Source organism: Rhinopithecus bieti, unplaced genomic scaffold, assembly GCF_001698545.2.
Source record: "Rhinopithecus bieti isolate Rb0 unplaced genomic scaffold, ASM169854v2 scaffold_11941, whole genome shotgun sequence".
In the NCBI taxonomy this organism is placed as follows: Eukaryota; Metazoa; Chordata; class Mammalia; order Primates; family Cercopithecidae; genus Rhinopithecus; species Rhinopithecus bieti.
This window is the reverse complement of record NW_016807068.1, coordinates 745,589-765,705: the sequence shown is the minus strand read 5'-3', so window position 1 is coordinate 765,705 and position 20,117 is coordinate 745,589. Positions and strand designations below refer to the sequence as shown.

Below are 20,117 nucleotides of genomic sequence, written 5' to 3'. Positions count from 1 at the left end.
AACCTATTTATTTATTTATTTATTTATTTATTTATTTTAAAATTACGGTAGAAAACACATTTTAACATAACATGTTTAACATAAAAATTATCTTGACCATTTCTAAGTGTATAGTTCAATAGTGTTAACAACAGTCAAATTGTTGTGCAGTAGATCTCTAAAAGCTTTTCATGTTGCAAAACTGAAACTCTATACCCATTGAGAAACAACTCTCTATTTCCCCTTCCTCACAGTCCCTGACATCCACAATTCTGCTTTCTATTAGTTGGACCAATTTAGATGCCTTATACAGGTGGAATCACACAGTGTTGGTCTTTTTGTGATTGGCTTATTTTACTTAGTATAATGTCTTCAGGGTTCATCAATATTATAGCACATGACAGAATTTCCTTCTCTTTTTAGGCTAACATTCCACTGTATCTATATACGCCATTCTCTGTATCCATTTATATGTCAATGGACATTTGGGTTGCTTTCACCTCTTGGCTATTGTGAATAATGCTGTAATGAACATGGATATGAAAATATATCATCAAGAGTCTGTCTTCAATTCTACTGGATATGTACCCAGAAGTGGGATTTCTGGAACATATGGTAACTGCATTTCTTAGTTTCCTGAGGAAACTCTATACTGTTTTTCACAGTGGCTGCACTGTCAATTCCCATTGACAGTGCACAAGAATGGCAATTTCTCCTCATTCCAATACCACTTGCTATTTTCTGTTTTTGTAACAGTGGCCATGTGTATTAGTCCATTCTCACACTGCTATAAAGAACTACGTGAGACTGGGTAATTGAAGAAAAGAGGTTTGATTCACAGTTCCATAGGCTGTACAGAAGCATGTTTGGGAGGCCTCAGGAAATTTACAATTATGTCAGAATGCAAAGGGGAAGCAAGCACATTTTACCGTGGTGCAGCAGGATAGAGACAGAGAGAAGGGGGAAGTGTGCCACACAACTTTAAACCATCAGATCTCACGAGATCACACTATCACGAGAACAGCAAGGGGGAAATCTGCCCCCATGAGCCAATCACCTCCCACAAGGTCCTTCCTCTGACATGTGGGGATTACAATTTGGCATGAGATTTGGGTGGGGACACAGAGCCGAACCATATCACCACCTTAATGGGTGATATCTCAATATAGTTCTGATTTGCATTTCTCTAATGGTTGATGACATTGAATATCTTGTCACTTGTTAGCCATTTATAAATCTTTGGAGAAATACCTGTTTGAGGCTTTTACCTATTATTTTAACTAGGTTATTTGCTTGTCGTTAAATTATAGGCATTCTTTATGTACTCTGAATATAATTCCTTATCAGATATACGATTTAGAAATATTTTCTCCCATCTAGTAGGTTACTTTTCACTCTACTGATTGTTTCCTTTCAGGTGCAAAAGGCTTTAAGTTTGATGTACTCTCATTTGTCTATTTTGCTTTTGTTGCCTGTGGTTTTGGTGTCACATCCAAGAAAACATTGCCATATCCACTGTTATATAATTTTCTCCTATGTTCTTATTGTAGTTTTATATTTTAAGGTCTTATGCTTAGGTCTTTAATTCATTTTGAGTTTATTTTGTATATTGTGTAAAGTAAGGATCTGACTTCATTCTTTTACATGTGAATATCCAGTTTTCTTAACACCATTTGTTAACAGTACTATCCTTTAAGACCATTGTATGGTTTTGGCACTCTTGTCAAAGATTGATTGATCGATTGATTGTGTGCACAAGGGTTTATCTGGGACCTCTATTCTATTCTATTGATCCATATGACTGTCCTTATGTCAGTACCACACTGTTTAGATTACTGTAACTTGGGATTACTTAACCTGTTTTTTAAAACTTGTTTTTTCTTTTCTTATTTGAAGTATTTTCAGCAAATATCAGATGGTATTATTTTACCCCATCATAATTCAGTGTAACTCTAAAATTATGATCCACTACAAAACCACAATATTATCACTCATAATGTTTCTTTGGCATAATCTTACACCTGGTCTTAACTAAATGTATGGATTTTCTCAAAACTGTGTTTTGGTTTATTTGAATTAAAATCTAAACAAGGTCCACATTTTAATATGTTTGTTTTTTAGGTCACTCTTAATTTAGAGTAGTTCTTCCTCTGCCCCTTTTCCTCCAGCCATTGACTTATAGAAATTAGTTTAGTTGTTCTATAGAATGCCTCCCATTCTGGATTTCTCTAATTCTTTATTATGTCATTTAACACTAAATGGAAATTAGCTAGTGGCTTAATTGTGTGGTCATTTAATCATAAATTTAAATTAACCTAGAACCATCATCTTTTCATGTCTGCAAGCAGTTGTTTAATCTTATCTGCAAACTGAAGATTCTGAGGACTTTTCCCAGTTTCACTGGGCATTCTCACACATCTTCCCATGTTTCCACCCAAGGAATATAGGATCTTCTTCTTTTAGTAGATGTTTGTAGAAAATTTTTTTTATACCCCAAGTTTGTGGCTTACATAGGTTGTCCCTATTCATTTTCAGTATTCCTACCACACAACTTCGTTCTTGTTCTTGTTATACTGCTGTAAGTGATTTATCACTCCTGTTCATAATCTGAAATTTATGGAAATTTATTGCCTTCGACTTTTATTTAAGGCATTCACAGTGCGTTTATTATTGGCTATCCTAATTGATTTGTTTGTTTTCCAGGAGGAATTGTGGGAAAATTAAAACCTGCCTTTCTGCCAGGATCACATCACCGGATGCTCCATGACTCTTTTGTAAAAGAAAAAAAAAAAAAATCACAGAAACAACCCCCCCATTCTCTTTTACTTCTTCCCCAAGACCACCCCAAATATAACTATTATCCAGAAGCTGTTATGTACTGTTTCCATACATGTTTTGTACATTTACTATATCTATATACATCAATTAAATTTGTCCTATTGTTTTGTGAATTTATATTTGCATATACATTTTCATATTATATGTATAATTTGCATTTTGTTTTTTTATTCAAAATTATGTTTCTTGAGATTTATCCATATTGAAACATGGAGCTCTAAATTGTTAATTTTAACTGCTATAGAGTAGTCCATAATTTGAATAAAGCATAATTTGTTTGTACAATCTCCCACCAAGGGAAAATTATTTCCACTCTCATCATGACAAAAAACACTGCAAAACAAAATTACATTCATACATGTTTGCCTGCACCCATCTGCCTGATTTTCTCTAAAATAAATATCTAGGAGTGGAAGTGCCAGGTCAAAGGGCGTACGCTCTTCTTATCCCCACATATATGAGAGTTTTCCCCAAGTATATCTACATCAACATCTATGACGTTTTAATTTTCTACATCCTTATCTGTATTCGTTTGTTTTCATGCTGCTATGAAGAAATACCCAAAACTGTGTCGTTTATAAAAGCAAGAGGATTAATTGACTTACAGTTTCACATGGCTGGGGAGGTTTCATGAAACTTACAATCATGGTGGAAGGGGAGGAAACACGTCCTTCTTCACATGGTGGTAGGAGAGAGAAATGCCAAGCAAAAGCGGGAAAAGCCCCTTATAGAACCATCAGATCTTGTGAGAATGAACTCAACATCATGAGATCAGCATGAGTATAACTGCCCCATAATTAAATTACCTCCCACTGAGTTCCTCCTATGACAAGTAGGAATTATGGGAACTAAAATTAAAGGCGAGATTTGGGTGGGGACACAGAGCCAAACCTTATCATTGTCAATGGAAATAGTACTTTATTGTTACTCTATTATATATTTTATTGAACGAAATGTGAGGTTGAGAGCCTTTACAAGTCCTATTAACTTTATCTTCTTTTCTGTGTATGGTCTGTTTATAAAATTGATAATCTCTTGGGTTTTATGTCAATATCTTAATGATTTGTGAAGGTTTAAAATATATTCTAGATGATTCTTTTGATATTTATTAAATATAATGCGTTCTTATAAAATCATCTATGAATTATTCCTCCCCTCTCCATTCCCTTTCCTCTGCCTTCATCTCTCTCTATCTCTACATCTACCTCTACCTCTAGCTCTATCTCTAGTTATAGCTCTAGTTCTAGCTCTATCCCTATCCTTATCCCTATCCCTAACTCTAGCTCTAGCTCTACCTTTATCTCTACACGACCTCTACGTCTAGCTGTATGCCTACCTCCACCTCTAGTACTGGTACCAGCTCTAGCTCTACTTCTGTCTCTACCTCTATATCATCTCTANAGATTTGGGTGGGGACACAGAGCCGAACCATATCGCCACCTTAATGGGTGATATCTCAATATAGTTCTGATTTGCATTTCTCTAATGGTTGATGACATTGAATATCTTGTCACTTGTTAGCCATTTATAAATCTTTGGAGAAATACCTGTTTGAGGCTTTTACCTATTATTTTTAACTAGGTTATTTGCTTGTCGTTAAATTATAGGCATTCTTTATGTACTCTGAATATAATTCCTTATCAGATATACGATTTAGAAATATTTTCTCCCATCTAGTAGGTTACTTTTTCACTCTACTGATTGTTTCCTTTCAGGTGCAAAAGGCTTTAAGTTTGATGTACTCTCATTTGTCTATTTTTGCTTTTGTTGCCTGTGGTTTTGGTGTCACATCCAAGAAAACATTGCCATATCCACTGTTATATAATTTTTCTCCTATGTTCTTATTGTAGTTTTATATTTTAAGGTCTTATGCTTAGGTCTTTAATTCATTTTGAGTTTATTTTTGTATATTGTGTAAAGTAAGGATCTGACTTCATTCTTTTACATGTGAATATCCAGTTTTCTTAACACCATTTGTTAACAGTACTATCCTTTAAGACCATTGTATGGTTTTGGCACTCTTGTCAAAGATTGATTGATCGATTGATTGTGTGCACAAGGGTTTATCTGGGACCTCTATTCTATTCTATTGATCCATATGACTGTCCTTATGTCAGTACCACACTGTTTAGATTACTGTAACTTGGGATTACTTAACCTGTTTTTTAAAACATGTTTTTTCTTTTTCTTATTTGAAGTATTTTTCAGCAAATATCAGATGGTATTATTTTACCCCATCATAATTCAGTGTAACTCTAAAAATTATGATCCACTACAAAACCACAATATTATCACTCATAATGTTTCTTTGGCATAATCTTACACCTGGTCTTAACTAAATGTATGGATTTTCTCAAAACTGTGTTTTTGGTTTATTTGAATTAAAATCTAAACAAGGTCCACATTTTAATATGTTTGTTTTTTAGGTCACTCTTAATTTAGAGTAGTTCTTCCTCTGCCCCCTTTTCCTCCAGCCATTGACTTATAGAAATTAGTTTAGTTGTTCTATAGAATGCCTCCCATTCTGGATTTCTCTAATTCTTTATTATGTCATTTAACACTAAATGGAAATTAGCTAGTGGCTTAATTGTGTGGTCATTTAATCATAAATTTAAATTAACCTAGAACCATCATCTTTTCATGTCTGCAAGCAGTTGTTTAATCTTATCTGCAAATTGAAGATTCTGAGGACTTTTCCCAGTTTCACTGGGCATTCTCACACATCTTCCCATGTTTCCACCCAAGGAATATAGGATCTTCTTCTTTTAGTAGATGTTTGTAGAAAATTTTTTTTATACCCCAAGTTTGTGGCTTACATAGGTTGTCCCTATTCATTTTTCAGTATTCCTACCACACAACTTCGTTCTTGTTCTTGTTATACTGCTGTAAGTGATTTATCACTCCTGTTCATAATCTGAAATTTATGGAAATTTATTGCCTTCGACTTTTATTTAAGGCATTCACAGTGCGTTTATTATTGGCTATCCTAATTGATTTGTTTGTTTTCCAGGAGGAATTGTGGGAAAATTAAAACCTGCCTTTCTGCCAGGATCACATCACCGGATGCTCCATGACTCTTTTTGTAAAAGAAAAAAAAAAAAAATCACAGAAACAACCCCCCCATTCTCTTTTACTTCTTCCCCCAAGACCACCCCCAAATATAACTATTATCCAGAAGCTGTTATGTACTGTTTCCATACATGTTTTTGTACATTTACTATATCTATATACATCAATTAAATTTGTCCTATTGTTTTGTGAATTTATATTTGCATATACATTTTCATATTATATGTATAATTTGCATTTTTGTTTTTTTATTCAAAATTATGTTTCTTGAGATTTATCCATATTGAAACATGGAGCTCTAAATTGTTAATTTTAACTGCTATAGAGTAGTCCATAATTTGAATAAAGCATAATTTGTTTGTACAATCTCCCACCAAGGGAAAATTATTTCCACTCTCATCATGACAAAAAACACTGCAAAAACAAAAATTACATTCATACATGTTTGCCTGCACCCATCTGCCTGATTTTCTCTAAAATAAATATCTAGGAGTGGAAGTGCCAGGTCAAAGGGCGTACGCTCTTCTTATCCCCACATATATGAGAGTTTTCCCCAAGTATATCTACATCAACATCTATGACGTTTTAATTTTCTACATCCTTATCTGTATTCGTTTGTTTTCATGCTGCTATGAAGAAATACCCAAAACTGTGTCGTTTATAAAAGCAAGAGGATTAATTGACTTACAGTTTCACATGGCTGGGGAGGTTTCATGAAACTTACAATCATGGTGGAAGGGGGAGGAAACACGTCCTTCTTCACATGGTGGTAGGAGAGAGAAATGCCAAGCAAAAGCGGGAAAAGCCCCTTATAGAACCATCAGATCTTGTGAGAATGAACTCAACATCATGAGATCAGCATGAGTATAACTGCCCCCATAATTAAATTACCTCCCACTGAGTTCCTCCTATGACAAGTAGGAATTATGGGAACTAAAATTAAAGGCGAGATTTGGGTGGGGACACAGAGCCAAACCTTATCATTGTCAATGGAAATAGTATTTTATTGTTACTCTATTATATATTTTATTGAACGAAATGTGAGGTTGAGAGCCTTTACAAGTCCTATTAACTTTATCTTCTTTTTCTGTGTATGGTCTGTTTATAAAATTGATAATCTCTTGGGTTTTATGTCAATATCTTAATGATTTGTGAAGGTTTAAAAATATATTCTAGATGATTCTTTTTGATATTTATTAAATATAATGCGTTCTTATAAAATCATCTATGAATTATTCCTCCCCTCTCCATTCCCTTTCCTCTGCCTTCATCTCTCTCTATCTCTACATCTACCTCTACCTCTAGCTCTATCTCTAGTTATAGCTCTAGTTCTAGCTCTATCCCTATCCTTATCCCTATCCCTAACTCTAGCTCTAGCTCTACCTTTATCTCTACACGACCTCTACGTCTAGCTGTATGCCTACCTCCACCTCTAGTACTGGTACCAGCTCTAGCTCTACTTCTGTCTCTACCTCTATATCATCTCTATCCCTAGCTCTCTAGCTCTACCTGTAGTTCTACCTCTAGCTCTAGCTATACTTACATCTCTACCTCATTTCTATATCTAGCTCTAGTTCTAGCTCTACCTCTACATCTAACTGTAGCTCTAGCTCTACCTCTACATCTAACTGCAGCTCTAGCTCTACCTATCTCAATCTCTATCTCTATCTATCTCCATAACCATTTCTCTCCCTACAGTTCAGATTTTGTTCTTGGAAACAGCCTGGGAAACAGGAAGTTTACTATAATTTCCATTTTCCCAAATCTCCATCTCTAACCACACCTCACCCCTACAACCACCACACAGATTTCTTCATGGAACATCCCTTGTTTGTGAAGTATTGACACTTATGCAAACAGGTATTAAAAGTACAAGTGTCTGGCCAGGCGTGGTGGCTCATGCCTGTAATTCCAGCACTTTGGGATATGGATCACAAGGTCAGGAGATCAAGACCATGCTGGCTAACACAGTAAAACCCTGTCTCTACTAAAAACACAAAAACTTAGCCGGGCCTGGTGGCAAGCGCCTGTAGTCCCAGCTACTCGGGAAGCTGAGGCAGGAGAATCACTTGAACCCAGGAGACGGAGGTTGCAGTGAGCCATGATCACTACTGTACTCCAGCTTGGACAACAGAGCAAGACTCCATCTCAAAAACAAAACAAAACAAAAAACAGTGGAAGTGTCCTGCCTTTATGGACAACCTGTTTGTCAAATATGATCACATTCCATAAATTAGTTTTAAGTTCAGCTGTGGTTTCCCTCCTTTCAGCATGCATATTATCTCTTCCCCTCCTCTGGACCTTTCCTATCCATGTCTTTACTAGGATTATTAACATGTCTGGTGAGTGCTGTAAACAAAATGTTATGTGAGCAATTAATGCTAATTTGGATGATAGGAAACAGAAATGTTAATTCTAATTACTTTTCAAACATAGCTCATGCATTAATAAGAGAATCTGAGGTCACTTCAAGATGATTTGGTTGAGATGATAATGCTAATTTATTGAAATGAGTGGGTGTCATAATCAGTTTGGAAAAAAAAGAAACATTTCTAAGACATACCAGATCATACTAATACATCACCTCCACACACAAAATTGGTGTTAACATACAAATTCCTCTGGACATTTCAGAAGCAATGCCTCCTTAAATATTGAGATCTAGTGAATGCACCTTTTAAAACTGTAATATATAAGTCAGAGGGTTTTTTGTTTGTTTTGTTTTCCTATCATTCTCTTTGGCTTTTCTCTTAACATAGACTAGAGAAATAAAGGCACATGCAAATGCATAGATTTATTTAGATTTCAACTGAAATTTTTCATTATGCTTATTATTTTTAAATACAGGCATCTGCTTGGCTTCATGGGCAAAGCCCCGAATTTCATTCTCTTCTTACTAAAGTTCTTGAAATGAAAGTAATACTTTAATATTCGATAATAATAGCCCAAGAAGGATGGTAACATACAAGTGTAAGTTTTATACATCAAATAATAAACTTTTTACAGGAAAAATGCATTATATTAAGAATCATAGAAGTTTTCACTCATAATAACAAATATGGAAGAAAAAATAGCTTGCAATAAACATACCCAGTCCATATTTGTATCCAATATATATTTTTTCTCTAAAGCAGAATTACAACATAAAAACAAAATGTAGATTCCAAATGGTATATCATATTAGAGAGAAAATAGTAGCAAATGAACAGTTTAAATTGTCCAAAATATCAGTAATTTTATTTGAAAATGACAAGCATTCTTCAAAGTTCTGGGCCACCCAATTATTCCAATAAAACAAATTGTCTTGGAGAAAGACTCATAAACTCTGAGCCATTCATTAGTTTATTTTTGTATCATCAGGGAGTTAGCCCGGGAAACTGGAAAAATCCTATCTTGCTTGAAAAGTAAATCCTTGGATTAGGGTTCTGTGCAACAAAAAATGCAAAAGGCTAATAATTTTACTTAAAAATTATATGATTATTAATTTTCATTCTGTTAGCCTACATCACAATTAAAAGAAATAAACCATTTTGGTGGTTTGTGCCTGATTTTTCCCAAATTTGATTTCTTGCTTTTTTTTATATTAAGCATAATATTTCTATTAGCTTCAGTGTGCACTCTTTACTATAAATTCCTAATGTCTGGATTTACTAAATAATTAAAACCATTCTTGCAAATGTCCAATATAAGAGTGAGTAGAGAAACTTCTTGCTTCATACCTTTTCCCAAAAGCTTTTATTTTCAAGTAAAATTGATTATTTGCTTTTAATTTACCAGCCACAAGCTTAATATCATTTAATTAGCTAGTTAATAAAGCTTTGTATTAAATCTTTGTATACACAATGATTTATTTGAGACTTAAATTTTGAATTCTTTCCTCCTTAAATTAATAAAATTTGGAGTTTCTGTTTTAATCTTCAAATATTTCAATTTGTTTTTTAAACAAACAAGCCTGAATTAAAGGAATGACTGAAATAAATGCCATTTTTTCTCTTACATGATCATACTATTAAAACTATAAAGTTTACACATCAAAATAAAAAGACAACTAAATACAAAATAAAAAATTGTGAAAGCACCAATAAATAAATGATGTCTTACCTATCATGAGAAAAATCTTATGGACTCTCCATACGTAAGAGTAGTAGCTCCTCCAAGTTCCCTGAAGGATAATAATCTGTGACACTACAGTAGATACTCAGACATAAAGTAGTTCCAAGAACGAAGACTATTGTCAAGAGCTGCTTATTTTCATGACAGCCAGAAATATATTCAAAAGGTATATTTGTAATACATTAGCCACAATCTAATTGTGCTACCTCTGGAGAGCTGCTCAGTGTCTAGTTCATCACACAGTAGGGAATTGAAGTTGAGTTCATCCTTTTTGAAGGTTGATATGGTTTGGCTGTGTCCTCAACCAAATCTCATCTCCAATTCCTACATGTTGTGGGAGGAACCCCGTGGGAGGCAAGTGGATCATGGGGGCGAGTCTTTCCTATGCTGTTCTCATGATAGTAAGTCTCATGAGATCTGATGGTTTTAAAAAGAGACTTCCCTGCACAAGCTCTCTTTGCCTGCTGCCATGCATGTAAGATATGACTTGTTCCTCCTTGCCTTCTGCCATGATTGTGAGGCTTCCCCAGCCACATGGAACTGTAAGTCCAGTAAACCTCTTTCTTTTGTAAACTGCCCAGTCTCGGGTATGTCTTTATCAGCAGTGTGAAAGCGGACTAATACAAAGGTCTAACCAGAGTTGGATTTGTGTTGCTTTTGTTTGTAATACTCTGCTAAGACTGAACACAAGGAGGTCCAGTTTTTCCCATGTTACTAGCTTTTTCACCTCTTTTCCACAATAGCACAAATTCATGCTAGGTAGTTAACTGTGTGGCCATGAGAGTTTGTCTATACCATGATCTCCAAAAATCTGACTTGAATTCTTCTTATCTTTCCTGCCATTGCTTTCCTCTTCAAACCTCAACTATTTAGTCAGTGGATTCAGCTTTAACCTTGTCACCTTGTATGTACACAGACATTTTTACATGTTTTATGTGAAACAAGTAGAGCATAAGTAAATAAGTGTGTGTATATGATGCACATGTGCATGCAGAAAACTGTAATCTCAATTTACTATTATTATCTAGGGCAATTAGAGAGGTGGTCAAGCACAGGTAACAAAAGGGTTTAACAGAAAACAGATAATGTATGTCTTTAGGGAAGAAAGGATTACAAATTTCACACTGGTCAAAATTGAAATTTCATAGAATAAACATCTGCAGTTTATGCTAAAAGTTGCATGAAAGGGTTAAAATATGATATTATTATAGGTAGATTTCAACTTTTGGTTGCAGCTGGCTGAGGGGGTTGCTGGCAACAGCTGTTATTTGGGTGCCCCAGCTGACTGCTCCCAGAATACCCACAGCAGTTACAGACGGGGAGGAGGAGGCAGGTGCTATCACATGACTGCTCAGGAATGTGCCCTAAAGGGAACACTATTTAGCATGCAGGAGACTTTTCATGTGACTTTCTTTGGAGGGTGATTTTAAAGAGTTGTCTGCAACTAATGATGTCTGTGATCTGTACAGAGGTCATCTTCAATAACTTCTCTTCCTGTAAACAGGAAAAGGAATGCTGGGAAATGGGTAAGAGAGAGAAAACAAGAGGGAGCCCCAGTCACTTTTGGACCTAGTAGCCAATGTGGCACTGCTTGCTATCCCTGGAGCTGAGTTTTAGTAATCCTTAGATATTGTCAGTCTACTTTGTTTAGAAATTGAACTTCAATACAATGAACACTAGTGAGGTTGGGTGCTGCAGCCAAAAAGCTTAGGATTTGAAGGTATCCTAAGAATCCATCTTCACTACTTCACAGCTTTGTGACACTGATCTATCTCATCATATAACTTACCTACATGTTATTATCCCAATTTGCAAAATGGTGATTATAACTGTCTCAATACATTAATGTAAAGATGAAATAAGGAAACATGTAAGGTGTCTGGCATATATTAGATGCTCAATATTTATGGTTCCTTTTTCATCATGTTGTAGGCTAATTGAACCCAATCCTTCTACCCTCAGAGACCGAGTTGGGCATTAGAAGACAGTCACATGTTTAAGTTAGGAATCAATTCACTCCATCCACAATGGCCATCCATGCTGTTCCTTTAACATAGTAGGCATTATTCTACCTTATGGCAATGGATCTGGCTGTTCCCTCTTCTGAACCTTCTCCCAAGTATGCATACGAACTGACTCACTTCCTTCAACTCTTCACTTAAAGGTATTCTTCTCATTGAAGTTTACCCTAACAACCCACTTAATATTGTAACCTGTACATGGCCCTCTTCACTTCTCCCTCTGTGCCATACTCCTGAGTCCCCTTATCATGCTCCTTTACTTTTTAAAAAAATTACATGTATTGCCTTCTAGCACTTAATAAAATTTTAAAATTACATTTACTGATTATTCTTTGTTTTTCCCCAGAAGACTGTTGTATTAGTCTGTTTTCATGCTGCTGATAAAGACATACCCAAGGCTGGGAAGAAAAAGAGGTTTAATTGGACATACAGTTCCACATGGCTGAGGAGGCCTCAGAATCACGGCAGGAGGTGAAAGGCACTTCTTACATGTAGGTGGCAGGAAAAAGATAAGAAGGATGCAAAAGCAGAAAGCCCTGATAAGACCATCAGATCCTGTGAGACCTATTCACTGCCATGAGAACAGTATGAGGGAAACTGCCCCCATCATCCAAATGATCTCCCATGGAGTCCCTACAACAACATGGAGGAATTATGGGAGTACAATTCAACATGAGATTTGGGTGGGGACGCAGAGCCAAACCATATCATTCTATCCCTGGCCCCTCCAAATCTTATGTCCTCACATTTCAAAACCAATCATGCCTTCCCAACAGTCTGCCAAACTCCTAACTCATTTCAGCATTAACCCAAAAGTCCACAGTTCAAAGTCTTATCTGAGACAAGCAAGTCCCTTCCGCCTACAACCCTGAAAAAATCAAAAGCAAGCTAGTTATTTCCTAGATACAATAGAAGTACAGGTATTGGGTAAATACAGCCATTCCAAATGGGAGAAATTAGCCAAAACAAAGGTGTTACAGGGCCCATGCAAGTCCAAAATCCAATGGGGAAGTCAAATTCTAAAGCTCCAAAATGATCTCCTTTGACTTCATGTCTCACATTCAGGTCATGCTGATGCAAGAAGTAGGTTCTCATAGTCTTGAGCAGCTCTGCCCCAGTGGCTTTGCAGGGTATATACCCTCTTTGGGCTGCTTTCATGGGCTGGAGCTGAGTGTCTGTGGTGTCTCCAGGCACACAGTGCAAGCTGTTGTTGGATCTACCATTCTGGGGTCTGGAGGACAGTGGACCTCTTCTCACAGCCCCACTAGGCAGTGCCACAGTAGGGTCTCTGTTTGGGGACTCTGACACATTTCCCTTCTGTACTGCTCTAGCAGAGGTTCTCCATGAGGGCCCCACTCCTGTAGCAAGCTTTTGCCTGGGCATCCAGGCATTTCCAAACATCTTCTGAAATCTAGGTGGAGGTTCCCAAACCTCAATTCTTGACTTCTGTGCACCTGCAGGCTCAACATCAGATGGAAGCTGCCAAGGTTTGGGGCTTGCACCCTCTGAAACCATGGGTCAAGCTGTACCTTGGCCCCTTTTAGCAATGGCTAGAGTGGCTTGGATGCAAAGCACCAAGTCCCTAGGCTGCACACAGCACAGGACCCTGGGCCTGGCTCACAAAACCGTTTTTACCTCCCAGGCTTCTGGATCTGTGATTGGAGAGGCTGCCATGAAGACCTATGACATGGCTTAGAGATATTTTCCACATTGTCTTAGGGATTAACATTCAGCTCCTTGTTACTTATGTAAATTTCTGCAGACAGTTTGAATTTCTTCTCAAAAAGTGGGTTTTTCTTTTCTACTGCATCATCAGACTGAAAATTTTCTGAACTGTTATGCTCTGTTTCCCTTTTAAAATGGAATAGCTTTTAACAGCAACCAAGTCACCTCCTAAATGCTTTGATGCTTAGAAATTTCTTCCAACAGATACCTTAAATCATCTCTCTCTAGTTCAAAGTTCCACAAATCTCTAAGGCAGGGGCAAAATGCTGCTAGTCTCTTTGCTGAAACATAACAAGAGTCATCTTTGCTCCAGTTCCCAACAAGTTCCCCATCTCCATCTGAGACCACCTCAACCTGAACCTTATCATTCATATCACTATCAGCATTTTTGTCAAAGCCATTCAACAAGTCTCTAGGAAGTTCCAAACTTTCCCACATTTTCCTGTCTTCTTCTGAGCCCTCTAAATTGTTCCAACCTCTGCCTGATACCCAGTTCCAAAGTCACTTCCACATTTTTGGGTGTCTTTTCAGCAATACCCCATTCTACTGGTACCAATTCACTGTATTAGTCTGTTTTCATGCTGCTGATGAAGACATACTCAAGACTGGGAAGAAAAAGAGGTTCAATTGGACTTACAGTTCCACATGTCTGGGGAGGCCTCAGAATCATAGTGGGAGGTGAAAGGCACTTCTTACATGGCAGCAGCAAGAAAAAAAATTAGGAGGATACAAAAGCAGAAGCCCCTGATAAAACCATCAGATCTCACGAGATTTATTCACTACCATGAGGACAGTGTAGGGGAAACCACCCCCATGATTCAAGTTATCTACCACCAGGTCCCTCCCACAACACATGGGAATCATGGGAGTACAATTCAAGATGAGATTTAGGTGGAGACACAGAGCCAAACCATATCAACTGTATACTCCATAAGGGTTTAAAATCTTTATTCACTTCACTGATGTATCCCAAGCACCTGTTTCCTTACAGGTAGTTAGGGCAGAATAAATATTTTTTCATGAATGAATGCACTGAGGCATTTCAGAAAACATCAATCTGTAGTGTTTAGGAATTGACTATGACCTGAATTAACATGCTTTGTTCACCTCCCACCCCCAGATACTGGAGTGAAGTATGACATGTATAGTAGAATGAATAAAAAAATAATGGATTCAGGCACAACACAGCTTCCCATGAGGCTAGGGAATTACCCAGACTCCGGCAAAATTCATTACCATCATTCTCTTCTTTATGAACCTGACAACCAAACATACTGGTTTAGGAATTTTTTCTGTTAAATATATTTGATTGATGTTATACCCAGAAGGTCAAGAGAATGTGGAAAATATTATCTACTGCCCTTGAGTCAAGAACTCTGATGTATATCATGGTGAATATTTATGCTTACTATGTCATTTCAAGTTTGAAAGTTGACATTTAAATTACAATAATGTCCCTCATTTTTGTAACACAAGAGCAATAGAAAGAAGGTCAGTTGTACCTTATCGGTGGAGAGTGCTACATTGCTCCCATGTCATTTTGAGCTTTGCTGAGCAGGAAACTGGCTTCTAATCTCATGGAGTGATCCTATGTACTTCACCCAGTTGAAGAAACACAACTGATTAAGCCTTTCCTAAAAAGCTATTCTTTGTTCTTGAAAGTTTCTGCTCTACCTAGTAGCAAGAAGGCATTATCTAGTACAACCTTAAGAAAACACACCTTCTCAACACTCAAGATGAAAATACTCAGAGGATTTGTATACAGTCAAATCCAAAGTGAAAAATACTTTATAGTCATGTTATTTGGGGGGTGGAGACAATAAGACATAAAATAAGGAGGGCTAAATGTTATAAAAACAAGATAGAAAGTTTACAGTAATCTTAGTAAATTTCCGTCAAGGAGCTGCAATTCAGATATGCTGCATTCTCATTCTACCTTTATTTACCTCTACTCCCAGTCATTAAAATGATGGTCTTTCTCCTGAGATGTTCTATAATGGAACTTTGGGACATATTACTCTGATTTCACACAATTGTTGTGTTCAGTTATCTGTACTCAATGTGTCATATATGCCTGAACAACCAGACATCAAACAAAGGCTTTATGTGATGCTAGTATGTGGTCTTGCCTTGTAACAATGCATTTATGTGCCTTTGTCTTTTCTCCTGGAATTAAGACAGCTAAAGATTTCACAAGTGGCACCTAAGAATGATACCCTAGGGAAGCACTGGACCTGTTTGTATTCCACCTCATCATGAACACAGTCATTCATGCATTTGATCACACAGGGTAAAGGAGATATGCAATACTTTTCTGAAACAATGTGAAGACAGGAGAATAAATCAAACATTCTGGTAAATAATTCATGTCCTCAAAAACATGTTTTAATGTGTGCAACTGTCTTTAAGTGCTCCAAACCCAGACATCTTACTTTAGAGTCAGAGCTCCCAAGTGGCAGACAAAAGCACCAACTTGCTCATGATTCATTCTAACCTTTTTACATAAAACTGGAAGTAGGAACCACAGTCAAGGAATAAGAAAGCTGATCCAGAATTTACCACTGTAAATTATTCAACTAAAAAATATTACATAAATGCATGCAGAAGTCTGGAAGAAGAAATCAAAACATAAGATCATAATCCCAGTAGTATGCTGTCAAACACGAATGAACAAAGATTGTTGGTTCTATGTAGAGATACTATATTGAATGGAAGACGTGAAAAGCTGTCTGCTCCCAAGACTCTGATAACATAAGTATCAAAGAATGAGAAATGGACTGGATGATTAGTGCTAAAAGGAACTTTTAATAACATCTAATGCAAACCCAGTAATTTTCCAGAGGCTTTAAATAGATTTGGAAAAGTTGAATAATGTGCTCTCAATCCATAATTAGTTGATACTGGTGAATATACCAGAAAAACAGAACAAACCATCTTTGCCATTGAAGTGTATCTGTCTTATTAGGTTTAACTAATATATTCAGACATCAGGTCATGTGATACCTAATGCTTGAACTGGTCAGGTGTTGCACTTCTTTCCCAGAATTGATAGATGGTTGTTATTGCATTCTGCCATTGCCTTTGTTATCATAGTAATTATAATGCCCTATTTACTTCAGCTAGAGGATTAATGTTTCAGGATATCTTTTCTTCTGTCTAGACATAGATTATTTGTATAAATACTCTATAAAATGGAGTTCCCAGGTTTTGTTCCTATTCAGTTATTCTGCTTTCTATCTTGCAATTAACTACAAAAAGGTGAATATATAGCACTGAGAATGAGGCAAACCAAGGGCCTGCCATCAGGTGATTTTAAACATTGAGCATTGCCACAGTAATTAAACTCAACCAACTGTAGAGTTAATAAAAATACAGATCCAGATTGCTAATCAACTATTTCAGATGCATGGTTCTGGTTACACAGTGAAAACCTAGGAACCTTAAGGACGCTATAAAGGTTGCTGCAGCCAGTTTAGTCAACACCTTACAAATCACTACAGCCGAAAGGGCTGAGAATGATCTAGTAGACAATTCTCACTCAAGGTCAGAAAGACAATTAACGACTGGACCGGAACAGCTACCAAGAATTTCTCACACTAGACCAGGAATCTCTCCAAACAACGCTAACCTTGAAGATAATGTAACTTTGAAAGAAATTTGTACATAGTTGTCTTAGTTCTGTGCAATATTTAAGTGGCCCCACATAATTTCAAATAAATCCTGGTTGAAGTTGCCTGAATCTTGATTTGTTTTGAACCTACAAGTTATTTACAGGTTTTAAAACTACTGAGTTAGGTTTTCTTTTGTTTATTTAAGAAAATGGAGAACAAATAGCCCCAAACTTCAAACTGTTCATGCTGAATAACTGGACATTATATATTAAGGACACAGGAGGTATGAGAATTCCTCAGCTACAGTCGGTAGCAAATGTATTGGACTAGCTGAAAGGTTTAGAACTAAGTACGAGGCAAGAGAGATAGAGGATAAGGAAGGAAAGCTAAGGAAGTAAATTTTTCTTACAGAACTCCTCTAAAGTACTCTTTTTATAATAGGTCTTGCCAGAACTTAGATAAGCCAGAATGACTACGTTATTCTTCCAGAAAACTGTTTATGAATCAGTCTGCTACTTTCTACCCCACCAAAAAAAAAAAAAAAAAAAAAAAAATCACAGTACTTCAGCACTGAGGGGATTAGTGGCTGAGCAATCTCCTTCAGAGTGTTGCTCACTTAATTTGTTAAAAGACAAAGTAGTTGAATCATCCTACTCACTGAATCTAGAGGAAAAATACTGTCACTTCTTTATTGTTGTCATTTTGCAGTGTTTATTATGTCATAAAATGTTAGGCTTTGAAGTCCCAATCTGACTGTTTAGAGCAGGGGTCTCCTGCCAACTGCATTATGTCATCAAATAAGCAAACATAATAAACATAATTAACATAGCAAATATTTATCAAGTCACTGGAATTTAAAAGTTGTTTGTTATAGCTACTAGTGTTACTTACCCTGACTTATGCACAAAGGAAAATAGCTTCATTCAAATAGGTGGTTTTTCCCAAATAGCCGTACATATTTTTTACCAATATTTTATTCTCTTCTTCTATATACCTAGAGAATGTGATTGTCTTCCTTGAAATTGAATAAAGTATTGTGACTAGATCTAGCCAATAAATTGTAAACGAAAATTATTAGGTTGGTGCAAAAATAAATGTGGTTTTTTTTCTATCACTTTTAATATGTGTGACTATGATTGTGGATATCTCATGTTCAATTATCCAGGCTTTCTTTTGGTAATCGAGACAGTTTCATTTTCTAAATGTTGCAGCTACCACATAGTAAAGCCCCTGTTGGTCTGGGTTTCTGAGTGACTCTAGAGTTGAGTCCCATGTCAACCAAAAACAGTTACATAATTTGAGTAGAAAACAAGGTTATATTGTGTTAAGCTGCTGAGATTTTCAGTTTGTTATCATAGTGAAACCTACCCTATCCAATATATATGACACATGGGATAAAAAGTATATAGGTATATATTTGCATATGTTTATATATGCATATAAGCATCTATGTGTATTTGTATATATGTACATGTGTATATATGTACATATGTATGCACATACACATGCATATATATGTACATACATAAGTTTATGTATGTGTATGTACATAGACACAAGTACATATAAAAGTGTATTAGTCAGAATATGCATGTATATACATATGCATACATGCACATATATGATTACTAAATTGTTGCATAAAGAATTCTGACAATATATTAGTGCTTTATTTTACAGAAACGTTTCTTAATTATGTCTTTAAAAGAAAACTGTTTTCAACAATTTAGGTTACCTTTTATAACACTATACCAAAAAGCAAGCAAACCATGGCCTAGATGGCAATCTCTGCTGGAGGTTCTGCAGGTGCTAATTATACCCCTTATCTTTTTACGTTTTAACTAGTATGAAAATAAACACAAAAAATATGTGGAATTGTGAGTCTCAAAATATTAGCTTTTCACCCTAAACGTGAGTTTTTCTACTTTGTACTACCTAATATGAACTGACTCATCCTTCTACTTACAGGGAGATCCGCTGGAGGACTGTGGGCTTCCCTCCACAGAGCTAAAAATGCTCTGCTCTAGTGAGTTGACTGCATGGAGGAGTAAGCAGAGGAAAACAGGCAACGCTTGAGGACATGTTGGAGAGGGAGCAAGAGGCTGCTGCTTGCACCACAATGACACTGACCTCATCTCATCCTTAGGAGAAGTAGAAAACAGGGCAATCGGGAAGACAGACTCCTGGGGTTCTTCCAATATTGTTTCCTCCTGGAGAGACTCAGGAATTCCTTTTTTAGCTATGAAATTTTACGAAGTTGATTAATGTGCTTTCTCTTCCACCCACAACAATCTTGTATGAGTCTTCTACATCTTTGCCATTATTACTATTCAACATTAAAAACTGTGTCCTCTGACTAAAGAGACATGATGACTAGGTGTATGTGTTGTTCTGAATTGGATACTGAAACAGAAAAAGAACACGAGTAGGAAAACGGATAAAATTTTAACAAAATCTGAAGTTTAGTTGATAGGAATGTACTGATGTTAATTTCTTAGTTTTGATAAATATACCATGGTTATATAAAATGTTAGCATTTGGGGACACTGGATGAAGGATATGTAAAAACTGTACTACTTTTGCAACTCTTCTGTAAATCTAAAATTATTTCAAAATAAAAGTTTAAAAGAAAAATGTTTTTATTTTACAGGATGGGGAGCACAATCATTAGAAGTTTATCTTATGAATAGAAAAGTCATGGCAAAGGCTGCCTTTGTAATATTACTTAATATTACTTCAACAAAAAGTAATATTGTTTGGT

At 36.2% G+C, this 20,117-nt stretch overlaps 1 protein-coding gene across 3 annotated transcripts in view; it reads left to right on the top strand.

Annotated features, from left to right (window-relative positions):
• The window catches only part of PTGER3 (prostaglandin E receptor 3), a 226,982-nt gene extending 207,078 nt beyond the window's left edge, over nucleotides 1-19,904 (top strand). The window contains exon 3 of one of the 3 annotated variants that reach the window (XM_017880091.1): nucleotides 19,325-19,904. In XM_017880091.1, the coding sequence (XP_017735580.1) occupies nucleotides 19,325-19,432 (108 nt within the window). In that variant the 3' untranslated portion in view covers nucleotides 19,433-19,904. Of the gene's footprint in view, nucleotides 1-2,682; nucleotides 2,759-5,827; nucleotides 6,334-19,324 lie in introns of those variants that run through there. The other 2 variants (XM_017880097.1, XM_017880096.1) reach the window with 2 other exon arrangements.
• The last annotated feature ends 213 nt before the right edge of the window (nucleotides 19,905-20,117 follow it).